The 25,358-nt window shown below is 46.5% G+C and overlaps 1 protein-coding gene across 2 annotated transcripts in view; it reads left to right on the forward strand.

The window, feature by feature from the left end:
* CABLES1 (Cdk5 and Abl enzyme substrate 1) overlaps positions 1–25,358 on the forward strand; it is a 110,700-nt gene that overhangs the window by 58,365 nt on the left and 26,977 nt on the right. Inside the window, exon 4 of one of the 2 annotated variants that reach the window (XM_081262619.1) lies at positions 10,935–11,012. The exons of the other annotated variant lie outside the window; for it this stretch is intronic. Within the exon in view, the coding sequence (XP_081118745.1) occupies positions 10,935–11,012 (78 nt within the window). The remainder of the gene's footprint in view (positions 1–10,934; positions 11,013–25,358) is intronic. 2 annotated transcript variants of the gene reach the window in all.

Raw genomic sequence — 25,358 nt, forward strand, 5'->3', positions numbered from 1 at the left:
GAGACTCATAAACATGTGTTTTTGAGAACAACAGATGAGAGTCTTCCAGGTCATCGGACTTTGGAACGTCTACATCGCACACAGTGACAGCTGCCACGTGCCCCGGAAGTGCCCATGTCCTGGGGCTTCTTCCAGAAGCATTTCATTGTGAACAAGGAGAGAAATGCTCTCAACAGTAAGTGGACTGAGCTACTGAGCTGTGATATCCTTTGGGAGGAATTTTCAAATTTATTTAAAATTAAAAGGATATGGGATGGGAGTGGATTTTTTTAAAAAAAATGAGCAAGCGTGGTTTCTCTTTTTTAAGTGTGAACTCGATAGGAAAAAAACTTAAAAAAAAAAAAAAAGACATGGAAGATTTCAGCACCTTTTATCTTTTTGAAATAAGATGAAAAAAGAGCCGGAACTAGAATCACATGGTAGCTTTTCTTTTTGGTAATGAAAACTTGGGGAGGAAAAAGGGGGTTTGTGAAGCCCTGAGTGCACTAAGATCTTGTTTGTGATCTCATCAATTCCATCAGCCTGATTTAGTTTGAAAAATGAGTTGGAGAAAGTGGCATGTTTCAAATATACCCTGTTCATGGATAGAAAGAACTAACATCATCAAAATGGCGATATTACCAAAAGTTCTCTATAAGTTCAATGCAATGCCAATCAAAATCCCAACAGCATTTCTTGTAGAAATAGATAAAACAATCATGAAATTCATATGGAATAATAAAAGACCCAGAATAGCAAAAACAATGCTAAGCAGGAAGTGTGAATCAGGCGGTATAGCGATACCAGACTTCAAACTATACTACAGAGCAATAGTAACAAAAACAGCATGGTACTGGTACCAAAACAGGCGGGTGGACCAATGGTACAGAATAGAGGACACAGTAACCAATCCACAAAACTACAACTATCTTATATTTGATAAAGGGGCTAAAAGCATGCAATGGAGGAAGGATAGCATCTTCAACAAATGGTGCTGGGAAAACTGGAAATCCATTTGCATCAAAATGAAACTGAATCCCTTTCTCTCGCCATGCACAAAAGTTAACTCAAAATGGATCAAGGAGCTTGATATTAAATCAGACACGGCGTTGGCTATGATCTACATACTGTGGGGTCGGGCTCCAAATTCCTCAATAGGACACCCATAGCACAAGAGTTAACAACTAGAATCAACAAATGGGACTTACTCAAACTAAAAAGTTTTTTCTCAGCAAAAGAAACAATAAGAGAGGTAAACAGGGAGCCTACATCCTGGGAACAAATCTTTACTCCACACACTTCAGATAGAGCCCTAATATCCAGAGTATACAAAGAACTCAAAAAATTAGACAATAAGATAACAAATAACCCAATCAACAAATGGGCCAAGGACCTGAACAGACACTTCTCAGAGGAGGACATACAATCAATCAATAAGTACATGAAAAAATGCTCACCATCTCTAGCAGTCAGAGAAATGCAAATCAAAACCACCCTAAGATACCATCTCACTCCAGTAAGATTGGCAGCCATTATGAAGTCCAACAACAACAAGTGCTGGAGAGGATGCGGGGAAAAGGGTACACTTGTTCATTGTTGGTGGGACTGCAAATTGGTGCAGCCAATTTGGAAAGCAGTATGGAGATTTCTTGGAAAGCTGGGAATGGAACCACCATTTGACCCAGCTATTCCCCTTCTCGGTCTATTCCCTAAAGACCTAATAAGAGCATGCTACAGGGACACTGCTACATCGATGTTCATAGCAGCACAATTCACGATAGCAAGATCGTGGAACCAACCTAGATGCCCTTCAATAGACAAATGGATAAAAAAATGTGGCATTTATACACAATGGAGTATTACTCTGCATTAAAAAATGACAAAATCATAGAATTTGGAGGGAAATGGATGGCATTAGAGCAGATTATGCTAAGTGAAGCTAGCCAATCCTTAAAAAACAAATGCCAAATGACTGCTTTGATATAAGGGGAGTAACCAAGGACAGGGTAGAGACGAAGAGCTTGAGAAGAAGATTAACATTAAACAGGGATGAGAGGTGGGAGGGAAAGGGAGTGAGAAGGGAAATCGCATGGAAATGGAAGGTGATGCTCAGGGTTTTACAAAATTACATATAAGAGGAAATGAGGGGTAAGAGAAGAATAATACAAGTGGAAGAAATGATTTACAGTAGAGGGGGTAGAGAAATGGGGAGGGGAGGGGAGGGGGGATAGTAGAGAATAGGATAGACAGCAGAATACATCAGTCACTAGAATGGCAATATGTAAATCAATGGAAGTGTAACTGATGTGATACAGCAATCTGTATACGGGGTAAAAATGGGAGTTCATAACCCACTTGAATCAAAGTGTGAAATATGATATATTAAGAACTATGTAATGTTTTTAACGGCCAACAATTTAAAAAAAGTGGCATGTTTCAAAAAATAAATGTGGACAGACTGCCTTGGAGGAAGATGAGTATCATTGCTGCTTCTCCCTGGAACGAATCTAGTGTGTGACAGACAGTGGCGTGTGTCCTCTGGGAGGACAGTCCCTGCTGAGCATGCATCTCACTTCCCATCACAGCAACAGCAGCAGTCCAGCAGGGAAACTTCATCCCTATCATCTTTGCATTAGCCACCAATTTTCAGCAAAAGCTCGGTCCTAAGGGAAAGTGAGTGGCCAGCCTGAAGGAGCCTCCAGAACTTCTAGGCCGTCGCCAAGGCTCCCAGCCCATGGGATTTCGCTGCCCATCATGTCTCAGTCCGTCATGTTTCCTCAGCTTTACCTGCCTGTGCTGATGAGTAGTGGGAGGAAGGTTGGAGCTGCCACTTGGCACTAGAACACAGGTGCCCAGGGGGACCCAGCCGTGCCTGGGTGCTGGCTCAGCATCACACAGCCCAGGTTTCATTATTCATACCTCTTCAAAAAGTGTGGAGGTGCCAGGTGCGGTATTGCACGCCTGGAATCCCAGTGGCTCTGGAAGTTGGAAACCACTTCCACGTGGACACAACCTTCTCTCGGCAGATCTGTTGTAATTCTCCCCTTAGTGAAAGAGCCTGGAGCCTTGGCCATCAGGGGCAGGCAGTGCTTGGAAGGAAAATGTAATTTTTTTAAAAAATTTTATTTATTTACTTATTTTTTTAGTTCTCAGCAGACACAACATCTTTGTTTGTATGTGGTGCTGAGGATCGAACCCGGGCCGCACGCATGCCAGGCGAGCACGCTACCGCTTGAGCCACATCCCCAGCCCGGAAAATGTAATTATTTTTTAACAGATCAACCAGGGCCACACTGAGGACACGGTTACCAGTGCTGTCCTGTTAGAGCAGAGTGTTAGGGGGCTGTCTGGAGGATTTCCTAACTTCTGTGACTCAGGCTCAACCTGTTTTCTTCTTACCTCCCTATTGTGTCCCCCAAAATTCATAACTTGAAATCCTAATCCCCAGTACTACAGAATGTGAGCTTATTTGGAAATGGAGGTATTGCAGATGAATTGGTTAAGGTAAGGTCATGCTGGAGGTAGAGTGGACTCCCCCACACCCCATCATTGTGACTGGTGTCCTTCTACAAAAAAAACACCGCACAGAGCCTTCTGTCTTATCAAAATGAGGGTGATGCTGCCCAGGTCAAGGAACTATCCGCAGCCAGGAAGGGCCTGTCCATCCGAGCAGGGCCCCGGTGACACTTCAGAGGCTTTGACCCCCAGAACTGTGAGACAATACATTTTTGTTGTTTAAGCCACACTGGTGCTTTGTCATGGTGGCCCTAACAGATGCACACTCCCTTGCCTCACCTCTGTGATCCTGACCTGCTGCTTTACTCACAGCTCTATCCCAGCCCCCTACCCTCTGCTTATGGCACTGCCATCCCTGTGAGAGCTCCTCTGTGCCGTGGCTTCCATCACCCACTGAAGCCGGGGACCCCCAGCCTGCTCCCAGATCTGCTGAGCTCCAGGATGACTCCAGGTCCACTAACTGGTGCCTTACCAGTTCCTGCCACTCTTCCCCCCATGCCAGCAATTCAGCTGTGCTGAATTGCTACCGTAGTGCTTGGTTAAGGGCCACTGTTGGTAAACACTAGAAGAAATGCCCACAAAGTCACGTACACATTTGTACATATTTAGCATTGTGCTTTAAGGCATATTTAGTGATTATTGGTGCAACAGTCTTTTCTTTGCCTGTGGGTCTAGGGAGAGTTTGTGACATCAACTGTCTGCATGTCATTACCCCCACCCATTGCTGGGATGTCCAGACTGGATCCAAGAATCTTAAGTGCAAATCCTCTTGGATTTTGACCATTTTTTTCCCCTAAAGTTTTGTAGTTACCATACCTGTACTTACTTCAACTGCATTTTTTTTCCCCCAGTGGCTGGCCTTGCTTGAATTTGTTGTTGTTGTTTCTGTTTTGCTGGAGATAGAACCCAGGGCCTTGCATGTGCTAGGTAAATAAGTGCTCTGCCACTGAGCTAACTTCCCACCCTTATTTGGATTTTTAAAAGCATTCAGCAGTTTTTAATATAAACACCTCTTTTTTTTTTTCACATTAGTTAGTGTAGCTTTTATTGAATAAAAGCAAATAGAAGTAGTAAGTACGACTAAATGGAAACAGGTTTGGGACACAAAAAACATACACATGCAAGTCAGTGGATGTGGCTTATACAATAGCCCCTCACCTTAGCTTTGTGGGAGGCAGCATCGTGGGTCAGTGCTTTGCAGAGGGAAGTGGGACGGCCGGCGAGTGGCACAGTGATGGGAACTGTACTATCCTCAGTGGGAATGCCAGGCGAGTGGCGAAGTGAAGGGAACTGTACTATCCTCAGTTAGGCTCTATGCTCCTCCTCACCAGTCCTTTCAGGCAACATCTCTCTATACTGTACCCTGATTACCATTTACTCATCTGGTCCTTTCCTCCAGGCTGGGTTAGCAGCTCTTCCGTGTGCTCACTAGCGCCCTCTACGTCCCCATCTTAGAATTTACACTCCTGTGTAAACATCTCCGACCTGGCACCAAGCTGTGTTGGGATAGAGCCTTTGGCTGCATGTTGATCATAGGATCCTCAACTCCTAGTGCAATATCTAGCATAGAGGGAGTGCTCACAAAATACCTGTGGTAGGCAGGAGGAGGGGCAGACGATCACATAACTTGTTTCTCTGAAATCTTCTGCCACTCCCTAGATTGCAGGATAAAGTACACTTCCTTAGCAGGCAGTGAAGGCCTGTGCTGTAGTCATAATAATAGCAGTAATGGAGTTGATTGTGGTGGTGGTAATAATAATAGTCATGATAAGAAGACTGATACCACCAATATCAGTGACCCCATCTCTCTACTTGATGTGTGCTAGCTGTCTGCCTGCCTCTCGAGTCCCTTGCAGCTTGTCTAAGTCTCCCTTCTCCCTGCATTTCCTGTTCTCACCTGCTGGAATCCTCCTCCAGAGCCTGACCCAGATACCAAGTCCTGAACCAGGTGAGCCCCACCGCCTCCTCAGGCTCCTTGTTCTAGCACCCTCTTCTCCAGGGGCTCCTTCCCTCCTCGCAGCTCCCTGCACCAGGATATCGTCTCCATACCACTCTAGGAAGGGAACAGATCGCTTTGTGAAGAATGTTCTTGGACGCCCCATAAACTCTGCTTTGCCCTTGTACCCAGAATGAGCCACCTCCAACAGCGAGGGGAGCGTTTCCCAAGGAGGAAGCGCATCCCCCAATGGCTAATGAGTATTTGAATGGGGCGCACAGGAACATTTTCTTGTTGTTGCTGCTGTTTTCGTCAACTCTCATTATGTAATTGCCAACCCTTCAGAAGAGGGAGAAAGGGGTCAAGTCCCCCTTCTTCCAGATTTTAATAAAGCATTGTGAGGAGAGGACGCAGCAGTTGTGGGAAAGGGGGTCAGAGTGGAGCTGGGCAGCGGATGGCTTTCCAGATTTCACTCCGCTCATTTGTTTCCTGATGTTTGTCTCTCTCATTTCATCTTCCTGGGGCTCAGCAAATGTATTATAGACGTCCAGAGGATCTACCCAGCAGGTGACGTGTGGCACAGAGCCCTGCCAGGAAGAGAGTGACGGTGCCAGCTAGATTTTCTTTTCCAGGACTGCCCTGTAAGGCACTACAAAATGGGTGGTTAAAGCAACAAAAAGGGGTCCTCTCAACTCTAGAGTCTGGGCGTGCAGGACCTTGTTCCTCCTGAAGGCTGTGGGGGAGAATCGTCCCTGGCATCTTCTCGGGTTGCTGGCAGTCCCTGGCTTCCATGGCTTGTGCCTCACAGTCTTCGTCCCTCTGTGTCTGTCTAGGTATCTCCAGATCCCTCTCTCCTTATAAGATCACTGCTTATTAGATTTAATCTAATATGACCTCATCCTAATTCTATTGCATCTGCAAAGACCCTATTTCCAAACAAGGCACATCCATGGATACTGGGTCTCAGTAAGGAATGAATTCGGGAAATGTGTTTTTGCAGGTGTGACCAGTACCGGACGTGACCTCCCCCACTGGGCTATGGACACCCCTGGGCTACGATCAGGCCTCATTGTCCGTACCTCCATGGTGGGAGACACGATTTCCTTCACCCCTTAAAGCTGATTGCTCATTTTTAATGTCCTTATAAGAATATTTCCGCTGCCATGGAATATTCCACCTGGATGAATTTGAACTTTGTCGTGGCCAGCAGACTCCCCGGGGTTCTGGAAATGGATCAAGAAGCCAGCTTGTGGCAAATGATGGAACCCTTGAGGATCCTGGGTGGTGTCAGACGCTCCCTGGTTAAGTCTCCTCCAGCTCTGGGCCGAGGGGCTGAAAGCAGATTCAAGAGGGATGGCGATGTGTGGAGCCTCTCCTGGCAGCTCTGAAGCTCCAGTATCTTCCGAGCAAAGTGAGGCTAGGGAGGCTTTGTGGGCTGAAGCCACAAGATCCCTCCTACCGGCCACACTTCCCAGGAGCACGGAAATCAAGTTATGTGGAGAAGAAAGTTGGATGACTTCCAGCTGCAAGGAATATTCGGTGCTTCCTGGAAGTTTTGGAGAACATGGTGTTTCCAGAGGCATCTTGGCCCACATGGGCGGGCGGCAGCTCTGTGGAGCTTTTTCCTTTGCTATGTTTTCCCCCCTCTGACAGATGTTTGTGTGGAAATGTGACCTTTCATTCCTTAAAGACCCATCTCCCTGGAGTTAATTCCTCTTTTGAAGTCATCGTTTTTGGAGCAAGGCTTTCTGGCCTTCTTGACTTCAAGTGAAGTCTTGTATGTCACAGATGGTGAAAATTATGTGACTTTTTGTGTGCCATTGGGCATTAAAGAAGATAGCTACAGTAGTTGGAGGCAAAGACAAGGAAGCAGTCAACTTCTGAAGCACGTTGGGTGTGGAGTTTGGATGTCCTATGACATTCTTTTGTGGGTTTTTTTGGGGGGTGGGTACCAGAGATTGAACTTGGGGCCACTCGACCACTGAGCCACATCCCCAGCCCTATTTTGTATTATTTAGAGACAGGATTTCACTGAGTTGCTTAGCACCTCGCTTTTGCTGAGGCTGACGTTGAACTCATGATCCTCCTGCCTCAGTCTCCCAAGCTGCTGGATTATAGGCATGTGCCACCGTGCCCAGCTTGTCCTCAGACATTCATGACTACCAGCATCTGATTTAATTCTTTCATCAATAACAGGCACTTGAGGAGACTTAACAAATCACCAAGACTTTCTTCTTGGGCATCTGCATTTTGATGGATGTCCCCCATGTGAGCAAAGCTGCAAATTCCCATGAACTCCGAGGTTCTAAACACAGCAGAGGGTCGCGTAGGACCTGTTGTTAGGATCATGGGCCCCAAGTAGTTAGCATGACAAGCTGAGCAGGCTGGTTCACCTGCTCTGCATGCATTCTGCTGTTTCTCCTGGATGCCAGAACTCCTTCAGGAAACACGGAAGATGTGTCTGGGAGCCCTGTTGGCAGTGCTGTTGTAGGGCTGCTATCTGGGTCCCTGCCATGGATTCTGTCTCCGATCCCTGGGGAGAGCAGGAGTCCATGAGATGATCAGATCCTGGGAGAAAAGGGAAAGGCCCAAGGATGCAGTGTTCCTTCCTTCATCCTTCCCATTTCAATTGCTGAAGACGGGCCAACCGGTGAAGAGCCAACCCTCCTGGAATTATTGGGAGGCCGTCCATGTTCACAGTTGCCAAACTTGGCCTATGCTGTAGAGTAACACTTTTTTCTGAATGAGAGCCACGTCTCCAGCATCTCCTAGACGAATGGCGAGGACCACCCAGAGTGAGCACTCATTTTCCTAGGACAACACAGCCACGGATGGATAGGCACCCTGTGTTGCAGTACTGGGAAGAAGGCCTGGGTTGTGCTTGCATCAGTATTCTCTCATTTTCTTGTTCTCTTAAAAATGTCCACACAAGCTCTTGTGTGGGAAGGAAAGGCACAGCAATGGGTGATGAAGGCAGTGGGATCATACAGAGCCAGTAGTCGCAGGGTGTTGAGTGACGGCCAGTGGCTCCAGGCTTTCCCTTGGATGGATGGTGGGAACGGCAGTGGGAGGGTGGAGAGCCTCTGTCCATCATCCAGAAGGGGCCCAGACTGAACAGAGAGGGGGATGCAGCCCACGTGCCTCCAGCTCTGATAGTGATGCTGTCCTGGTGTGTCACTCTTGGGGTGACATGCAGGCCAGACTCCAAAGCCACCGTGGAACAACAGTGAAGGCAGACTTATCGATGTCCAAGAGTGCCCAGCTAAGCGCCAGAAGCAGGCCTTTCTAGCACATTACAGAAGAGCACTCATGGTGGTGAAGAGTTCAAGTTCAAATCCCTGCTCTGCCTTAACTGCTGGAGCTTCACTGAACTTTGGCGCATCTCTTGCTGGCTCATGTCCCGTCAGTTAAAGCATTCAGAGTCTGGCATGTAATTGATGTGTAACGAGTGTTAACCCTTGTTATGCCTGCTTATATAAATTTGCAGGGTCACTGTCACGTAGGAAGCTCTGTGGCCAGGCTTCATGTCGGAGCCCAAGGAACCTGGCAGGTATTGAGCAGGAGTTTTATTTGGCTCTTGGCCCCACAGGCCTGGACGGCCCACTCAGGACATGATGCTTCTGTCCTCGCTGCAGTTAGCAGAGTTGGGGTCTCAAGTATCTGAGGAGAAACATCTTTCAGACATGTACTGCTGTGTTACATTGTTGCAGGTGGGCCAGGCCTGTGGTCCTTCAGCTGTCCACAGCATAGCCTCTCATACTTAGCAGCCTGCGTACTTAGCACGGAGATCTGGAGAGGTACCAGTCTAAGTACTGTGCTGCTGAAACAACTTCACCCCAAGAAGCTGATCTGCAGGGAAGACCATTACTATCTATCAAGTGTGTACACTCTTTGCCAGGTGCTATTCCAAGAATTCTCCCAGTGTGGACACGTTTAACTCTTAAAGCATTCCAATGAAATACTTCCTAATTTTACCCCATTTTTTAGAGGAGGAAACCGAGGCTCAGAGTTAGTAAACTACCTGAGGTTATACAACAGTGACAGCTGATATTAGCTGGGAGCATTGCTTCCATCCTGTGATTAACAAACAGTTGCAGCCCCACCCGCCCCTTGGTGCATCCTCTGGTGCTGCTCTGCAGTCAGGCTGCATTTCAGTGACATCAAATGGACATTTATGGAGGAGACGCCATGTGCTATAAACCCTTGGACTTGCTCTCTAGACGAGGAAGCAGCAAATGGTGAGCAGCACTGGTCACACCAGGGCACTCCGGGAAACGTGAAAAGGAGTGGAGACAGCAGTGAGAAGAGAAGGAATGATCAGCAGGGGGTTGCGACAGCAGGGGGTCAATCTGAAGGGGTAACTTCTCAGCTGGGTTTTGAAGAATCGATAGGAGTTCACCAAGTGTCCCAAAATGTGGCATCACGTAAAGAAGGAATAGCATGTGATGGGCACAGGTATAAAACAGCAAGTATTTTTTGTTGTTGTTCTTTAGGTTGGGGTACTGCAAACACTTTAGTATAAATGAGTGATAAAGCTCAGACGAGAAAGCAGAGCCAGGAGCAGAGGCCTGATTTGCCATGCCAGAGAACCAGACTTTCTCCTAGGGCTGTAGGCAGTCTAATAGCCTAGCATTAAAACAAGGTTAGAATTCCCAAACCTTGATCCTTGCCTAAGTACTATTTTCTCTGGTCTCACTATGATTATTGAAGGAAAATATTAGAAAAGTAAGTAAGTTCTGTCTGTGATGTATGTTGACCTGACACTAAAGAGAATGCTGTTTTTAAATCTCTTTCACTCATTTATCCATTTTTCTCATCAGCGATTCCCTTTGGCAAAAGTTATTCTCGGATGCCAGGATAAGTACTTTTGAGGGTCTTTGTTTTTGTTTTGAATGTTTTTCTAAGTGGCTTTGGATTGCATAAGAGCATCGTGCAGAACTGTTTCCAGTAGTTTCTTTATGGCAGGAATGGAAGCTAAGACTGATTATGTAATTGTTCCCTCGATCTATTCTCAGAACCTAACACGTTGCCAGCATATAAAAAAAAACCTAATGATCATAATGGCATCGGAGTGTCTTTCCTGCTCAGGGTTTCTGGCGCTATTGCTCTTGCATTGTTTACTGCAGAAGACAAATGAGTAGTTTAAATGTGGCCTGACTGTTCACCAGCACTGCCCACCCCAGACTCGGCACTGTCTGCTCCCGTCTTGCATGTTCAGCCTACAGCCAGCACCTCTTTAAGGGAGAAAGGACTCACGGATCGCTGGTGTCGCACGTGTTAATATTTGGGTGATAGAGGCAGCATACTTCTGTGCTGAGGCTGCATTTTGCAAGGAGAGCAGAATACCATCTGTTGGAGGAGGGGGCGGGAGTATGTAAATACTGCTGTGAATGCTTAATTGCTATAGAGTTGTTGTTTTTTTAAATTTGAGTCTTTGCATTTAGTTTGTTGGGTTTTTTTTTGTTGTTGTTGTTTGTTTGTTTGTTTTTGTTTCACTTTTTAGAATAGTCCTTATCAGTGGCAGAAGATCCCTCTGTAGTATATTTTCCGTGCTGCCGTATCGCGACAGTACCCAAGCCGGGTATGTATATGCATGCATGCTTTGTAGTTCTCTGGGTGAAAAGTTCAGATGCCGGTGTGCCTAATGTGGCTTCCCTTTCCATGTTCGTGAACTTGCCTTGCTTTGATGCTGCAAATTCAGTATTTGTGAATCTGAAAGAAAAAAAAAAGACGTTATGCTTTCTTTTCAGCCAGAAGGCTTCCTTCTTGGTGTGTGTGTGTGTGTGTGTGTCCCCGTGCCTTGTGTGTCCTTCTCATATTGCCTGTTCTTTCTAAATGTGCATTTTATCACCTTTCCCAATACTACAAAGCAAGAGCAATATGGGGCCCACCATATCCCACAGGGTCACACCAACTTTTGGAAAAAGATACATCAGGAAAGGAATTGGACCAAAACTGTGTGACTCTCTGTGCAAGACACACAAGGTGTATCTTGGGCTTGGGTTTAGAAACTGACCAACAAGCTGGAGCTGCCACCAAAGGGCAGATATCGTAAGTGGCACCAAGAACAAACATATAATTAGCTACAGGTTAGAGAAACATTCCCCTCTTTAAATCAAAAAGGCCCTCCATTGACTCTGGGAAAAAAGTAACTGGATTTGTCCTTGCAGAGTGCCCCCTCCTAATCTCTACCCCTGCTGCCTATGTTCATTCCCTCCATTGTTCTAGATCTCAGACCCCATTCCCATGTCACCAGGGTCATCAGGGTGCTGCTGGGATTTAGGGCTGGGCAGTTCACTGCAGAGGCTGTCAGGAGCATCATAGGATATTGGCTCCGGCCTTCAGTCATTAAAAGCGGGAACTGCTCTCTGGTCATTGTGACAGCCAAACACATTACAGACCCCTAAAGAGGGCAGTGTAGCCTCTGGGGCTGATTCACCATTTATTCATCTTGCACCTTCTGCATGAGCTCTGCCCAGAATTCCCATTGATCACGACCTTCCCTGGCTCTTCTAGACTTGTCAGATTACAGTCTGTTCCAGAAGCTCCATGGGGCAGAAAAACAGCAATCTTTATTCACGGAAGCCTGGCACAGTCATTGGTTTGGTGCATGCTTTCAGAGTACCAATGATCCCACTGTGTGTCTGCGCATGCATTTTTGGGCTGGTCCTTCTTATTACCTGCCTCCTTACAACCACCTTGCAAAAGAAGTATTCTGGGGAAATCATCAGCAGATCTTGCAGCTCAGAGATGTAAGGACCATCTGGGGGTGGTGGCCAGTGGGCTGGCCTAGAGGATGTCACAGAAAAGCTTTCTTTACCTGATCAACCTTCCATGGCCCCATTAGCTCGTTTCCTGGGGAATTCAGCTTGTAGCAGCTCTCACACCTGGGATGTGACCCTAAAGGGCCAGCTCTTTTCATCCGGTTGCAACTGATGTCCCCAGGACCCTGAATATCCTGAGTGTGAGCAGCCTGTACATAAACCTCCAGAGGAATGTGCATCATCAAGTGACAGCCATTTGCCAGCACATCCTCTTCCAGCTGGGGCTTAGGTGGGCATTGCAGATTCAGCCTCATTTCTCTGGGGTTCCTGCAGGACCTCTCCAGTTAACCCAGTTTTTCCTTAACTCTGTCTCATTCACCGATTGCCTTACCTTGTGATCAGATACTGAGGATCCAGGGGGTGAAGGATGGGCCTGGTTCCTGTCCACCCTGAACTTGAGACACAGAATTAGGCACAAGTAATTATAACTTTTAATAGATGCTAAAGATAGCCCAGCAGGTAACTGCTGCATCTTCCTGGCAGAGGACTCATTCCATTTCTTTATGACAATTTGGTTTCTCTGTGCTTTTACCTTTGAAGTGTTCACATTGGGTTCATCCTCAAAGGGTGAATTAATTTCCATAATCCCGAGTTCCTTTAATGCATATCCTCATTTTATAGATAATGATCTTTAAGAGTTGTAGTCTCAAATACCAACTTTGGGCCAGAATGGGAATTTGAACCTCTGTCTGTCTGTCCAGACAAAGGTTTTTCCATGTCCTGGAAGCCAGGCCAGACAAGTTCCTATTTGTAGAAACTTTTTCAAACACAAAAACCCCCAGACGTTACATTATCAACCTTCCAGAGGGTAACAGATTCATAGGAGCTTGTGGATACAGTTTCCCACATGGCACTTGACTTGCAGAGAGGTAGGTGGGACCAGCTGATCAAGGACCCCTAGTTCTGATAGTAGAAGAGGGAATCAGTGTGGAGAGCTTTGAAGACTTAAAAGTTTTTTACTTGGGCAAATTAAGTTACCTTCTGTGAGCTTGTTTGCCCCTTCATAGAATGGACAGGCAAGTTACTTCCATGCATGGCTAATTTGAAGATTAATTGAAGATAAATTTGAAAATTGGTTGGAAAGCCAATAAGAATTATGTTTTAACCAAGATTACCCAGGAAGAGGTTATCCAAGCCCTCTCCTTAAGGCATCCTTGTGGATCCGTGTGGCCCTCCATATTTTTAAAAACCTCAGGAAATGCTTAGCTGTCAGCCAGTTGGTGCTAGAAAACGGCATCTGTCCATCCCTAGGTCTCCTTCCCACTTCCAGAAGGCCTCACCTGTTGTAGGGAAGCCCACCTGACAGAACTGTCAGGGGATTTGGACATTCTGCCTTTTGGCCCTGGATGGAGTAGCAAACTGAATGTGGAGGAGCATGGAACGTCACTGTTTGCATCTTGGAAAAGAGCACATTCAAATCCGCCACTCCTTAAGGAAAACAAGGTGCATAAAAATGAATCCTATAACAGAACACGTTGGATTCTTTGCTATCCCTAATGCCGTTACCTGCTCAACAGCAAGTTCTACCTGAGCACCTGAGAATCCATGAGTACAATTCATAATCCTGCATTTTTTTTTTTTTTTAGCAGCAGGATTAAGAACATTCTGCTCTTTTAACTTTTTAATGAGCAGGCGTCCTGTTTATAAATAACCTGTTTTCCATAATTAAGTTTGCTTTTTACTGATTATTGAGAAACAGCTATGCTCAAATATTAATAAAAATAAGTATATACTAGTCAAAACACCAGTCAATTTACTAATAATATACAGATTTCAACCTACTTTAGTTCATGGATGTGTGCTTTAGTTCATGGATGTGTTAACTAGCCAACTAAATTCCTTTACTTTTAAACTGAAACCCTCTCTGTGACTTAGATATATATACGTCTAAGGGTCAATGGTGGCAGGGCCTTCAGGTCATGTAGTTTGTCCTTCATGCTTTGTGGCTGAGGCACAGGCAGCAGCTCAGCAACTTAGCTCTGGCTTCTGGCACCCGTGTTTCCGTTGTACTCAGGCACGCAGACCAGGCCATGTGTGCCTGACGGTTCCAGACAAACACACGTCCCCAATGAAGGGGATAATACACAGTCCCAGCTTTGTCAGAAGAAAGTTATAAAATCAGGAAACTCCAAAATTCCTCCGTTGGGGACCTGAACCACCTCCACCTGGGATGCATCTCCCGGGAAGCCTCATCTCTGTACACCTGGCTTCTGGCTTCTCGTGCTGCAGAGCAGTTCCTAGCTCTACCTCCTGCACCCTGGCTTCCCTGCCTCGCCTTCCACAGTGGTCCCAAAGTTTGTTCTTGGTTTTAGCTGGAAATGAACTGATTTTGGCTCCTGGCATCAGTTGGTCAAAGCAGACAGATCTTAGGAGAGGTTTTACTGTCTGTTCATTCATTTGTGCGTTAGGCCACTCATTCTTACCCCAGTAAGTGTGAGGTCCTGATAGATTACAGTCAATGGAGGGGACAGTGATATAGGGATGAGTTTCCAGTTCATGAAAATTAGGGTCCCCAAGAAGGAGCTGGAGAACACTTTAACTGTCCCCAAGTCGTTACCTAAAAGTCCTTTGCTATGTAACGCCCCTTTCCCTCCACCCACCTCCACAAGTGCATTGCCATTCTTACACACTACCTATGTGGACCTTCATGTGCTATCACTGCATGCCAGAAATTTTCTACGCACTCAATTCTGTTGAGCACCTACTGTATGTTTGGCACCACCCAAGGCAGTAGGGATACAATGACTCTTGCCTCATGGAGCCTAAACAGAAATCGGGTATAAACAAACTCGCCATCAAACAAAATAGCAAATAATTGTGTGAGTTCTAAGCAGCGTGTGTTGGAACACAGAAGGAAGAGTTCAGTGAATTCAGGCAGAGGGATTGCCAAGGCCGCCCCTAGAGAAAGTGGCTCTTTAGTTAGAGAAAATTCAGTACGGCTGTCTTCAAGTTGGAATCTCATTTCTGGCCAACACTGCATCCTTGGGCTCTGTGTAATGAGGGGAGGGAAGAGAGCTGGGGACCAGGTCCTGGGATGTCCCTAGTGCTCACTGGGCCTTCTGTCTCAGCTCCTCATCCGTAAGGTGGGGACATTTGGCTCTCCTCTCCAGAGATCCTGCCAGCTCAGATGGCTGTCTTCGTGTTTGCTGGCACAGCCCATGTGGAAGCGGTAAGTCTCATACAACAAGGAATTCATGAGTGAGACGTGCTCTTCACACTTCCCACCTGTCGATGATTGGCAGTTTCTTTCTTTTTTTTTTTTTTAAAGAGAGAGAGAATTTTCAATATTTACTTTTTAGCTTTCGGCGGACACAACATCTTTGTATGTGGTGCTGAGGATCGAACCTGGGCCGCACGCATGCCAGGCGAGCGCGCTACCGCTTGAGCCACATCCCCAGCCCCACGATTGGCAGTTTCTACGAGCTTATGCCCGAATAGTTATTCTTCATCCAGCTTTTAAAAATTGGCGGTTTTTAAAAATGTGCAGATCCTAGTGACTTCTTGCAGTTTTATTTGCTATATTATTTTCTGGAGTGGACCACAGGAGAGGGCCCGGAACAACCTGGGCTCCAGAACAGTGTGAGATGTTCGTGGTCATTTTTCATGCCACCTGGTTCCACTAAGCTGATGTTAGGATGGTTCCCAAGGTGATCTCTAGAGTTTCAACTGGAAGCAGATGGCTCTGGTTATTTAACCAATGAATTCAAGCTTATGCTTCCTTGCCTCAATTTGTAGAGAAATCTGTTTGAGAGAAGAGTGTATTTCCTTAGGAATAACTGAAGAGTGTAGTCATACATTTGTGTGAACCTGCTAAATAAAGTTAATAAAGCTAAAACCTGCTCTGGGGGATGTAGCTCAGTGATAGAGCATTTGCCTAGCATGGGTGAGTCCCTGGGTTCAATCCCTAGCACTGCAAAAAAAAAAAAAGAAAGAAAGAAATAGAAAAACCCCAAAACCTAAATGTTATTTTCAAGGTGCTACGCACTGTTCTCTGTGCCTTCTAGAGATTTCTCATTTCTTCCTCCCAAGAATTTCATATAAGGGAGGTGCTCATAGTACTGTCTTGAGAAGGCTGGAGTAGAGAAGGTGTTAGCAATCTCCCCCACTGGTAGGAGGGTCGCTAAATATCCTGACCTGTTGTGTTCACTGGGGGGGGGGGCAGCTCAGCTCACAGAGGCAGTCCCCAGCCTTACCACACACTGGAGCAGCAAGTCTGTTTCCCTTTATGACCACCCCTTGGGGGCTGGGCTTGCTGGCTCAGGACCAGTGACACCCAGGCAATGTCAGCTACTATGCCTCTGGGTGATGGTAAAGCTCCAAGGTCAGGACCAGCTTGGCTCTTGTACTTACTTGTGCCACATGAGGGCCACCTCCTGGAGTCTGTCGGCTGAGCTGTTAGGTGGTGGCTTTCAAAGGTTTTAGAGGTTGCTTGTTTACCCTGTGGTATTGAATCCTCCAAGAGCACACCCCAGGTTTCTCTGGGTAGAATCCTGAGTGAAGAATGATCTGTGAATCCCCATGTGGGTATTTGCCATCTTAAGACCAGGAAATGTGAAAAGGGGGAGGCATCTATGTGGCACTGATGCTGTGGCTGTCTGCAGAGGCACATTCCTGTCATGACACCGAAATGCTCCCTGTTTGTCTTGGGAGCATCTTCTCTGCTGCACCCAGGTCACCCTCCGAACACCACCATGACGTGATTTATGGCTTCCTAAGGGCCTTTCCCCAAAGACTTGATCCAGTGTATGAAAAAAAAATGTATGCTTTTGAGAAAGACGACCAGTGGGAGGGTGACTGTGTACAATGCCAGAAATGCCTCTGCACAAAGGATGGGTGGCAGGACAGTTCAAATACAGAGCTTTCTGCTTGCCTATGACACTTCAGGAAATCATCTGTAGGTTAAATGAGATCAGGGTGGTGACTTTCAATGACTTTGGAAGTTGCTGGTTTACCCCTGGCATTGGATCCTCCCAGGGCACACCCCATGCGTCTCTGGGGGAATCCTGAATGAGAACTGTCCTTTATTCTCATATTTAGGAGTTCAAAGTCGTGCCTGCAGTATGAAACTCCAACAGTGGCCCTGAGCGATATGGGTGTGGAGTACAGAGTAGTTAGTATACTCTGTCCCGGGTTGCAGACAACAGAATCCTCTGATGGCCAGTTTGGGGCAATAGCGCACAAACTCTGGTGGAGAGAAACAAGGATGGCCACGTGGGGATAGCACAGTGGGAGCCAGTGTGGCCAGGGCCAGTGACAGCCACGCCCTGGGACTTCTCCCATAGATACACTATTGCCACTGCCACTGGTCCCCATGCCAGGGCTTGCTAGAAGTCCTCCCCCACGTGTGATTCACTTCCTCTGCCAGGTTTCACCAGCACTTCCACTTGGCAGTTTTAAAAAAATGTGCAGATCTAGTGACTTCTTGCAGTTTTATTTGGTATATTATTTTTCTGGAGGGGACCACAGGAGAGGAGGCTACCTTGGACATGTGGTGCAGTCTTCCTGGGTGGGCTGAGCCAGTCTGTGGTCTCTGCCACAGTGGGTCACTGAAGAATCCACCTGTGCCCAAACTGAACCTGGGGTGGCCCCTGAAGACTTCAACTCAAGGAAAATTCTAACCTGGGAACCCTCAGGGCAGCCAGGGTCCCTAAGAAATCCCACCCAGTGCTCATGTCTCCTTCAAAGCAAGACAATTTCCTGTCAGATTCCATAGATATCCAAATAAGCTCCTAAACCCCAGGGGTCTAAGTTCTGCCAGGCCCAGCAATAAGCAGCACCATCCAGCCCTGGGCTTGATGGCAGAGAGGGCCAGCCGTCCTGCTCTGCCCACTCAGGCCTCCCCTTAGGTACTGAAGCCAGCTCCTCATCCCAACTCACACCTGTGATTTCTTTCCTGTTCAGTTTAAGAAAACAGGTCTGAAGTCAGATGAGAGCTGGAGGTTTCAGCCTTGTGTCTTTGGAAGGCTTAGCCCCTGCTCAACCTCTCTCGTCATCCTGGGCTTCTTAGCAAAGAGACAGGGCCCTTCTCGGTGCGGCTTGGGTTCTCCTCCGTAGCACCATCTCTCCCCAGCCCCTCTCAGCCCCAGCAGGATGCTCACAGTTCCTTAATTGGTAAGGTTCTCCTCGCTTGTGGGGCTCTAATGCTTGGTGCAAAGTTTAGAAGATTGTTCTGTTCTCAGGGAGCTGCCCCAGCCTTCCAACCCCCACCCCCAAGACCATGCCAAGGATTTGTTCATGTTTGTGGCATCTCTGCCTCAGCCCATGGTAGCGCTTACAACAACTTAAAGTGTTAACAAGTTTTGTGGACTTCTTTTTAACTTGAGGGTATGGACTGTGTCTTAGTCTAAGGCAGCTCCAGCACTGTGCATGGTGCGTAGAAGACACTTGGGTTCCATCTGTTGAATGAAGGAATGAAATGTTTCTGAGGGCCATCTCCAGGCTTCTGAGAATTGCTAGTATTGTGGAAGATTAAATATAAATTTATGTTTATATGTGTGTACACGTATACCTATATACACGTGTGTATACATGTATATATGGGAAAACATACGTGTGTATATATGTGTTTATATTTTTCCCCAACAAATGAGGCTAGTCTACCTTAGCAGGAGCAAGTCCTGTCTCAGAAGCCCTGAACCTGCATTGTGTTCTTGTGGACCTCTTCAGGGAAATGGCAGAGCTGCTCTGATGGCTGGGAGGAGGGGCCTGGGAGAGGACCTCAGGCCAGAGGGGTCTGGCCTGGACCTTGGGGCCCTGCCTCTCAGAGTGCTTCTGTCACAACAACAATGAAAGTTGCTACATCTACAGTGACAAAAGGGAGTCTCAAGCCACCTCCAGATGTAGGTGCCCTGGCCCGTGCTCCCTCCCCGGTGGCACCCCCTGTCCATCAGCCCCCCCCAGCCTGTGCAGATCTGCCTTGGCCTGAGCAGCTTGCTGCGCATCTTCAGTGCAGCTCACAAATACTTGAATCCTTAATGTGAAACCCAAGAAATCCCAGGGCCTTTTGCTAAGGTCACACCTGCACACTTTCCCCAAGCCCCATTGGCATGCCTGGCTCTTGGCTGAGTGGCTCACCTAGCCCTCTGTCACATCGAGTTGTCTGAACTTCGAATCAGCACCACGTGAGCAAAATGCAAATAACACCCAGCCTTATTTTGAGCAGATCAATACATGATTTTCCCTTTGTGTATAATGCTTCTGTTTAAAGCAAGGGACGTGTTTGGGTGGCATCTAGCATAGTTAAGAAGGAAGCAGTTTTCCCAGGCTCAGTACTTCACCCTGTCCCTAGAGCCCCTCTTCACGTCCAGAAAAAAGTGAAGCCCCTGCCTTGGTTCTCCTCACCCCACCCACAGGCACATCGTCCACATCGCCCAACCCTTTTGGAGCCCAGCCTGGCCGTCTCTAATCAGTACGTGCGTTAGGAAGATGTCAGGACTTACTGGCGTGCTTAGATTGACAACTGGCTACAGGCTGTGCCCACTCCATTCAAATTACATGGCTATGAGCCTGTGGTCCCACCAGTCGTTACCAGGGATGGATTACCTCCCACAGCAGCAGGCCTACGAGCCGAGCTTGGTAAGCCAAACATACTTCTGTGAACATGGAAGCCCTTCCTGCACATAAGGGCACTGCTACTTCTTGTTGGAGTGTCCCTGAGCTAACTTATTAAAAGGTGCTTGAAACAGGAGCTAGTTTGTGTAATGCCAATTCCATGGAGTTCAGTGATAAGGAGCACTCCTCAGCCCAAATGAGAAAGAATGTGCAGCCTCTTGAGGCCTGTAGCTTTCTCTTCTGCCTCTCTGGCTCCCACCACCCCTTCCTCTTTTTTTTTTTTTTTTTAAGCTTCAGAAGCCAATCTTTCAACCCAAGTTTATACAGAACACCAATAAATAAGACAGCTAACCTCAGAATTGTTCTGGAGAATCGGGAATGGGAACAAGAAGCCCACTCCTCCTCTCCACCATTCTCCCCTTAGGAAAACTACTGCCCACGTCCATCCTTGCCCTCGGTGCTGGTGGGCACCTGGTGGTGGTGGAATGGTGCACTCGGTGGTGCTGGTGAACCAACTAGTCTTGTTGATCCTGGGTTTACTCATTTATAAAACTGACTGTAATGTCAACCTCAGGGAGCTCGGAGAGTGTTAGGTGAAATGTTCCCTCTGTGTGCCTGACAGGCTGTGTGTCTATTTCAGGTCCTTTTTTTTTTTTTTTTTGTCCAGTCCAGAGTTGTCTCCTTGTTCTTTCTAGAACTGCTCCAGCCTGGTTCCCCGAGTGGTTCTGAATACACAATGGATTCATCTTCAGATTTGCTTTTATTTGGACTTTAAATTTTTTTTTCTTCAGTGGTACGTGCTTAGAAAGCAAATTTGGAAAATCCATACAAACAAAAGGAAGATATAAATGAGGGCTCACCTCCTTAGACAAAGCCAGCATTAACATTTTGGTATATATCCTTCCAGTTTTCCCCCACTAGTATGTTTGTGTGGAATGTGAAGATGATTGTTTTGGTCTTTCTTGCCAGATCCCACCTTTCACAACATGCTAGTAGAAACCTGTTGTGGAGAAGGGGAACAGATGTTGCCCATCTTTTCCACCATAACTGTAACATCAAATCTCCCTGTTGCTGTAAACACTCTTCTCAGACGAGGCTTGTAAACTGTACCGTTTTTTCTGGAAGAATCCCAGTCTTAAACCAGCTCTTCTTCTCTCAGCTAACAGTTGCCAAGGCCAAGCCTGAATCTCTCTGCCTTTTATCCACATTAGTCATCATCGCGCTCTCTATTCTAGCGTGGATCTGTGGTTTGGCTTGGCAAAGTTTGGTGCATAAAAGGACTTTGAAGGAACTTTCTCGACTCTTCCCCTGCTTAGTAAACAACTCTCCCCGTGCTTCCTATCCAAGACCACTCTCCTCTCATCTTCCAGTCCCCACCCGCATCCTGCTTTGCTGCTGTGCCACTACCGCGGAACCAGGGGTGGAAAATCAAGAAACTGCAAGGGAATTTATGGGTTTAGATGTAGATAGGGAAGAAATTGTGGGAGGAAAAAAAAAAACAGCTTAGGAAAAAGGATGCCGGAGCCCAGAGAAGGAAAGGGAGTTTCAGAGAAGAAGCTGGAATAATGCAAACTAGAGCTTTCAGGAGGCTGCTGAGGGTCGGTCGCAAACCAGGAAACCAAGAGAAAGGCTCCACTTCCTCCCTTTCCTTTGCCCTCTTTTACCCTCTGACGTTTTGCTTCTATGGCCAGAGCTCTTGCTTGTACTGAAGGGCTGGCTCAGTAACATTAGAGGCGAAAAGGGTACTCTGTGGGCTGATCTCCATGTATCACACAGCAGCGATGAGAAAATGCATTCTGAGAGTCGGGCTGCCAGATCAGAAACTTGGAGTGTAACTCACTGGTGAGTGAGAGAGAGAGACCACAAGCATGGTGTGGTCCCAGGAGGGCTGGTCCTGGGACTGTCCCTATGCAAAAGGGAACTGAAGCCAGTGCCCCCAAATGTTCTTAATTTCCAGAAGCATTTGGACATCGGTAGGTATATGGATCTGACCCGAGGAAAGTAGAAATGAACCCAGTAAACTTGGGTTTGGAGGTCATGTGAAACAAACCAAACTAGAGGATTCCAGCAAAAACCCATTTCCATGGTGCCCGTGGAAGGTGCAGACCCATTTGGATACCCATCCATGATTGAGCGAAGGTTTCTGGGTTTGCTTACCCCAGATGCATCGGTGACTGTGTGATGGAAGTGGCCTCCCAGTGGACTGCAAGGTATCTCTGGGGGTGTGACTTTAAATTGTCAACAGCTTCCACATGGTGTTTATGTCCTTAGCTTTTGGCTTTCAGGGCGTTCAGATGAGGTCATCCACTTGGGTCCTTTTCCTGAGTGTTGATCATTTTGTGACACAGAGAACAGCTTCTTCTATTCTTAGAGAGAGCCTTCAAGCCTAAATGCTCCCTGCCTGGCTCCAGGCCCATCCCCCCCCCCTTCCTGCCCAACCACTTTCCCCCAGAAACTTCTCTTTTTTCGTTGTGGAAAATTACACATTCACAAACTGTGTTTCTTTCCTCACACAAGCATATTCCCACACACACAGACCAATTCTGGAATGATCTCATGGGTGAATCATGCCATTTATCCGGCTGTTTATAGGAGCTGCCTTTACACAAAGATTTTGGTGTAAGCTACATTAAGACCCCCTTCATTGTCTGCCAGTTGCCCTGGTGGGGTGGCGTATCCATGAAATGCTGAGTGTGAGAGGGCAGGACTTCTAGACCAAAAGCTGCTTTTGATTTCACTTTTTTCCCCCCATTCGCTCTGGGCCTTGTCCATTGGCTCTGAACGTTGTTGGTGTGATTCTCTGCTTTGACCTAAGTAAGCAGACCCGATCCAAGATGGCAGCTGCACAGCGTCTGAAGGAGCAGGGTGTTAGCCTTCTGTTACTTTGACAAATACTAGATATAATCCACTTAGGTCTATTAGCCCGCTTGCTTTCGAGCCTGTGGTGAGGTAGTATATCACGGGGGGAGTGTGTGTTGGTGGAAATTCATGCACCTCATGGCTGGGATGTGAAAAAAAGGAAGGGTAGGGTGTCCCATTCTCCCCTCTAAGAACATGCCCCTTGACCTCAGACCTGCCACTAGGCACCACCTCTAATCACCTCTCCATAGCAGTGCCACTGGCTGGGGACCAAGCCTTTAACAAGCCTTTGCAGAACATTCCAGATCCGAACTCCAGCAGGCAATAAATGGGGCTTCTGCAGCTAAGATGAACACTGGTGGAGTTCCAGTGGATGCATAATCTCTTAATTAAAATTAGTGCACAGTGGTATTTCCTTTCCTAATCCAGCTTTCAGGCTTTGCTTTCTGTGCAGCCAATCTCTGTCTTTATTCTTTTTGAAGGGGCTAGAAATCTTGTTAATATTTAATCGGCTCCTAAATTATTTACACATCAAAGTGTTTGAGCTATTGTTGTCCTTTAAAGAGCAAGTGCCCAGTGGAGCGCCTCGCTGGCATTCCAGGGTCTTAAGCGAGGCCACCATTAGAGAAAATGATCACGGTTAAAAGGCAGGACAACCTCATCTTAGAAGAAGAAAGCCCTGGAAGCCAGTTAATTGAAACACAAACACTTTTTTCCATCTACTTCCCAGGTATAAAGGATTTAGATCATATTTTCTTTAAAGGAGTAATTCTAGTTCAAATTAATCATGTTCCCCAAGGAAAGAGCCATAGCTTGAACTTGGTGTTATCTAATAGGGAATCTTGTTTTCCCATCAAGATCAATTCCATGCATTATGGTTCAGTGAGCAGCCAGCTGGGCCTTTGCCAGCACGCCACGAAGAGGAAATGAAAAATCATTTTGCCTTTTGTAAAAGATGAAATCAGGAGTTGGCTATTTTATGGTTAATAGTAACCTAGATAATCCCCTTTGGGCACCGAGATATCTAGATTGGCCCTTTGCTTTGATCAGGTGACCCCACAGTGGCAAAATCACATGCATTTTGGGGGCTTTATGCTGTGGAGGCAAAGACTTAAGACGGGTCTGGGGATTCCTACCAAGAAGTTACAGGCTTTCAAGGAGAAATGTGTTAAATGAATCATGGGGCCATCCTGTGAAGGATGTTACATCCCCATTTTCTGTTTCTTGCTTAAGGGTGTAAGTGCTGCTTGGCTCTCTCGCCAAATATACTTTCACCTCTGGTTTTAGTGGCCTCACACCTTCCTTTAGCCCTTCCTTTGTTCCCCCATGCAACTACTCCTCTGGGCCAGTTTCAAACATCAGTCTTTGAAAAAAAGAAGAAAATCATTATGCTGGGTTTGCAAAGTTTCTTTATTGCCTACCACCTCTGCAGAAGTTACCAAGCCTGCACAGAATGGGAAATGAGCTTGTGTAGGGAAGTAAGTCCAAGCTGAAGCATCAATAGGATATGGGAGACAAGAACTAGAACCTTCAGTTCTTCGTGGCTGCTTACCAGTGGTTCCATTAGGGCATCTGGAGAAATGAGATTTCCTCCTGTAACCTGACTAATCATAAGCTGTAGCCTTTCAACCTTAACAGACATAATTTTGGATGATATCTGTGTATGGCATTTCCTCCTCCATTTTTAAAAGGAAGTGGAATATAAATGTGTTAATTAGCTTTGCATTAGGGTAACAAAATACCTGAGGGGGGGGAAAAAAAACTTAGAGAAAGAAAGATTTATTTTGACTCGAGGGTTCAGTCCACCATCAGTTGGCTCCATTGCTCTGGGTCCGAGGTGAGGAGGAACATCATGGGGAATGAAAGCTACTCAGCTTATGGCAGCAAGGAAGCAGGGCTGGGAGAGGAGGAAGTGGCCAGGGACAAGCTACACTCTCCCAAGGCATACCCCCAGTAACCTGTTTTCTCCAATAGACCCTAGTTTCCACCACCTTCCAATAATGCCATCAGATTATTAATCCATCCGTGGACTAATGGACTCATAAGGTCAGAGCCCTCGTGATCCAGTCACCTCCCAAGAGCTCTACCTCCAGACACTACTGCATTGGGGACCAAGCCTTCAATACACAAGGTTCTGGGGAAACTTCCTATCTAAATCATAACAATAAATTAATATTTGAACTCTAGATTTAACTGGGGGAACGAATAATCTAGACTCTTTAAAGAAGTTGAAAAGTGCAACTTTAATTCGCTTCCACGTCCTTCAGCTCTGTCTCCTGGTACTGGAGGGTTAGTGCTGGCAACGTGAATCAAACAGATATTTTCATTTTCATAACGTTTGTTAGAATTCAGAACAGTGATGTTGGGAAACATCCGAGATTTTTATCGCTACTCCACTGGGACTTCTGCTGAATTCTTTTTCACTAGAGTGTCTTAAAGATCCTTTTTCAGTGACTATCCAGTGTTCACAGCTACTGTCTGTAGGCAACACTAACCCTTTTGGCTTCTGAAACCATGGGAAAGCAAAGGCCACTCAAGGCCTGAGCAGTCATCAGTACTATTAGCGGGTACATTGTAAAATTGCTGTCATTATATGGGTCAAATACAGCCAAAGAAGAGCAATTTCCTATGATTTACGTTAATTTCAGGTTACAGTGACATTATTTAGAGCATTTAGCTAAGAAAAAAATTAA

The sequence above is a fragment of the Spermophilus citellus genome (assembly GCF_964194105.1).
Source record: "Spermophilus citellus genome assembly, chromosome: 12".
NCBI classification, from domain to species: domain Eukaryota; kingdom Metazoa; phylum Chordata; class Mammalia; order Rodentia; family Sciuridae; genus Spermophilus; species Spermophilus citellus.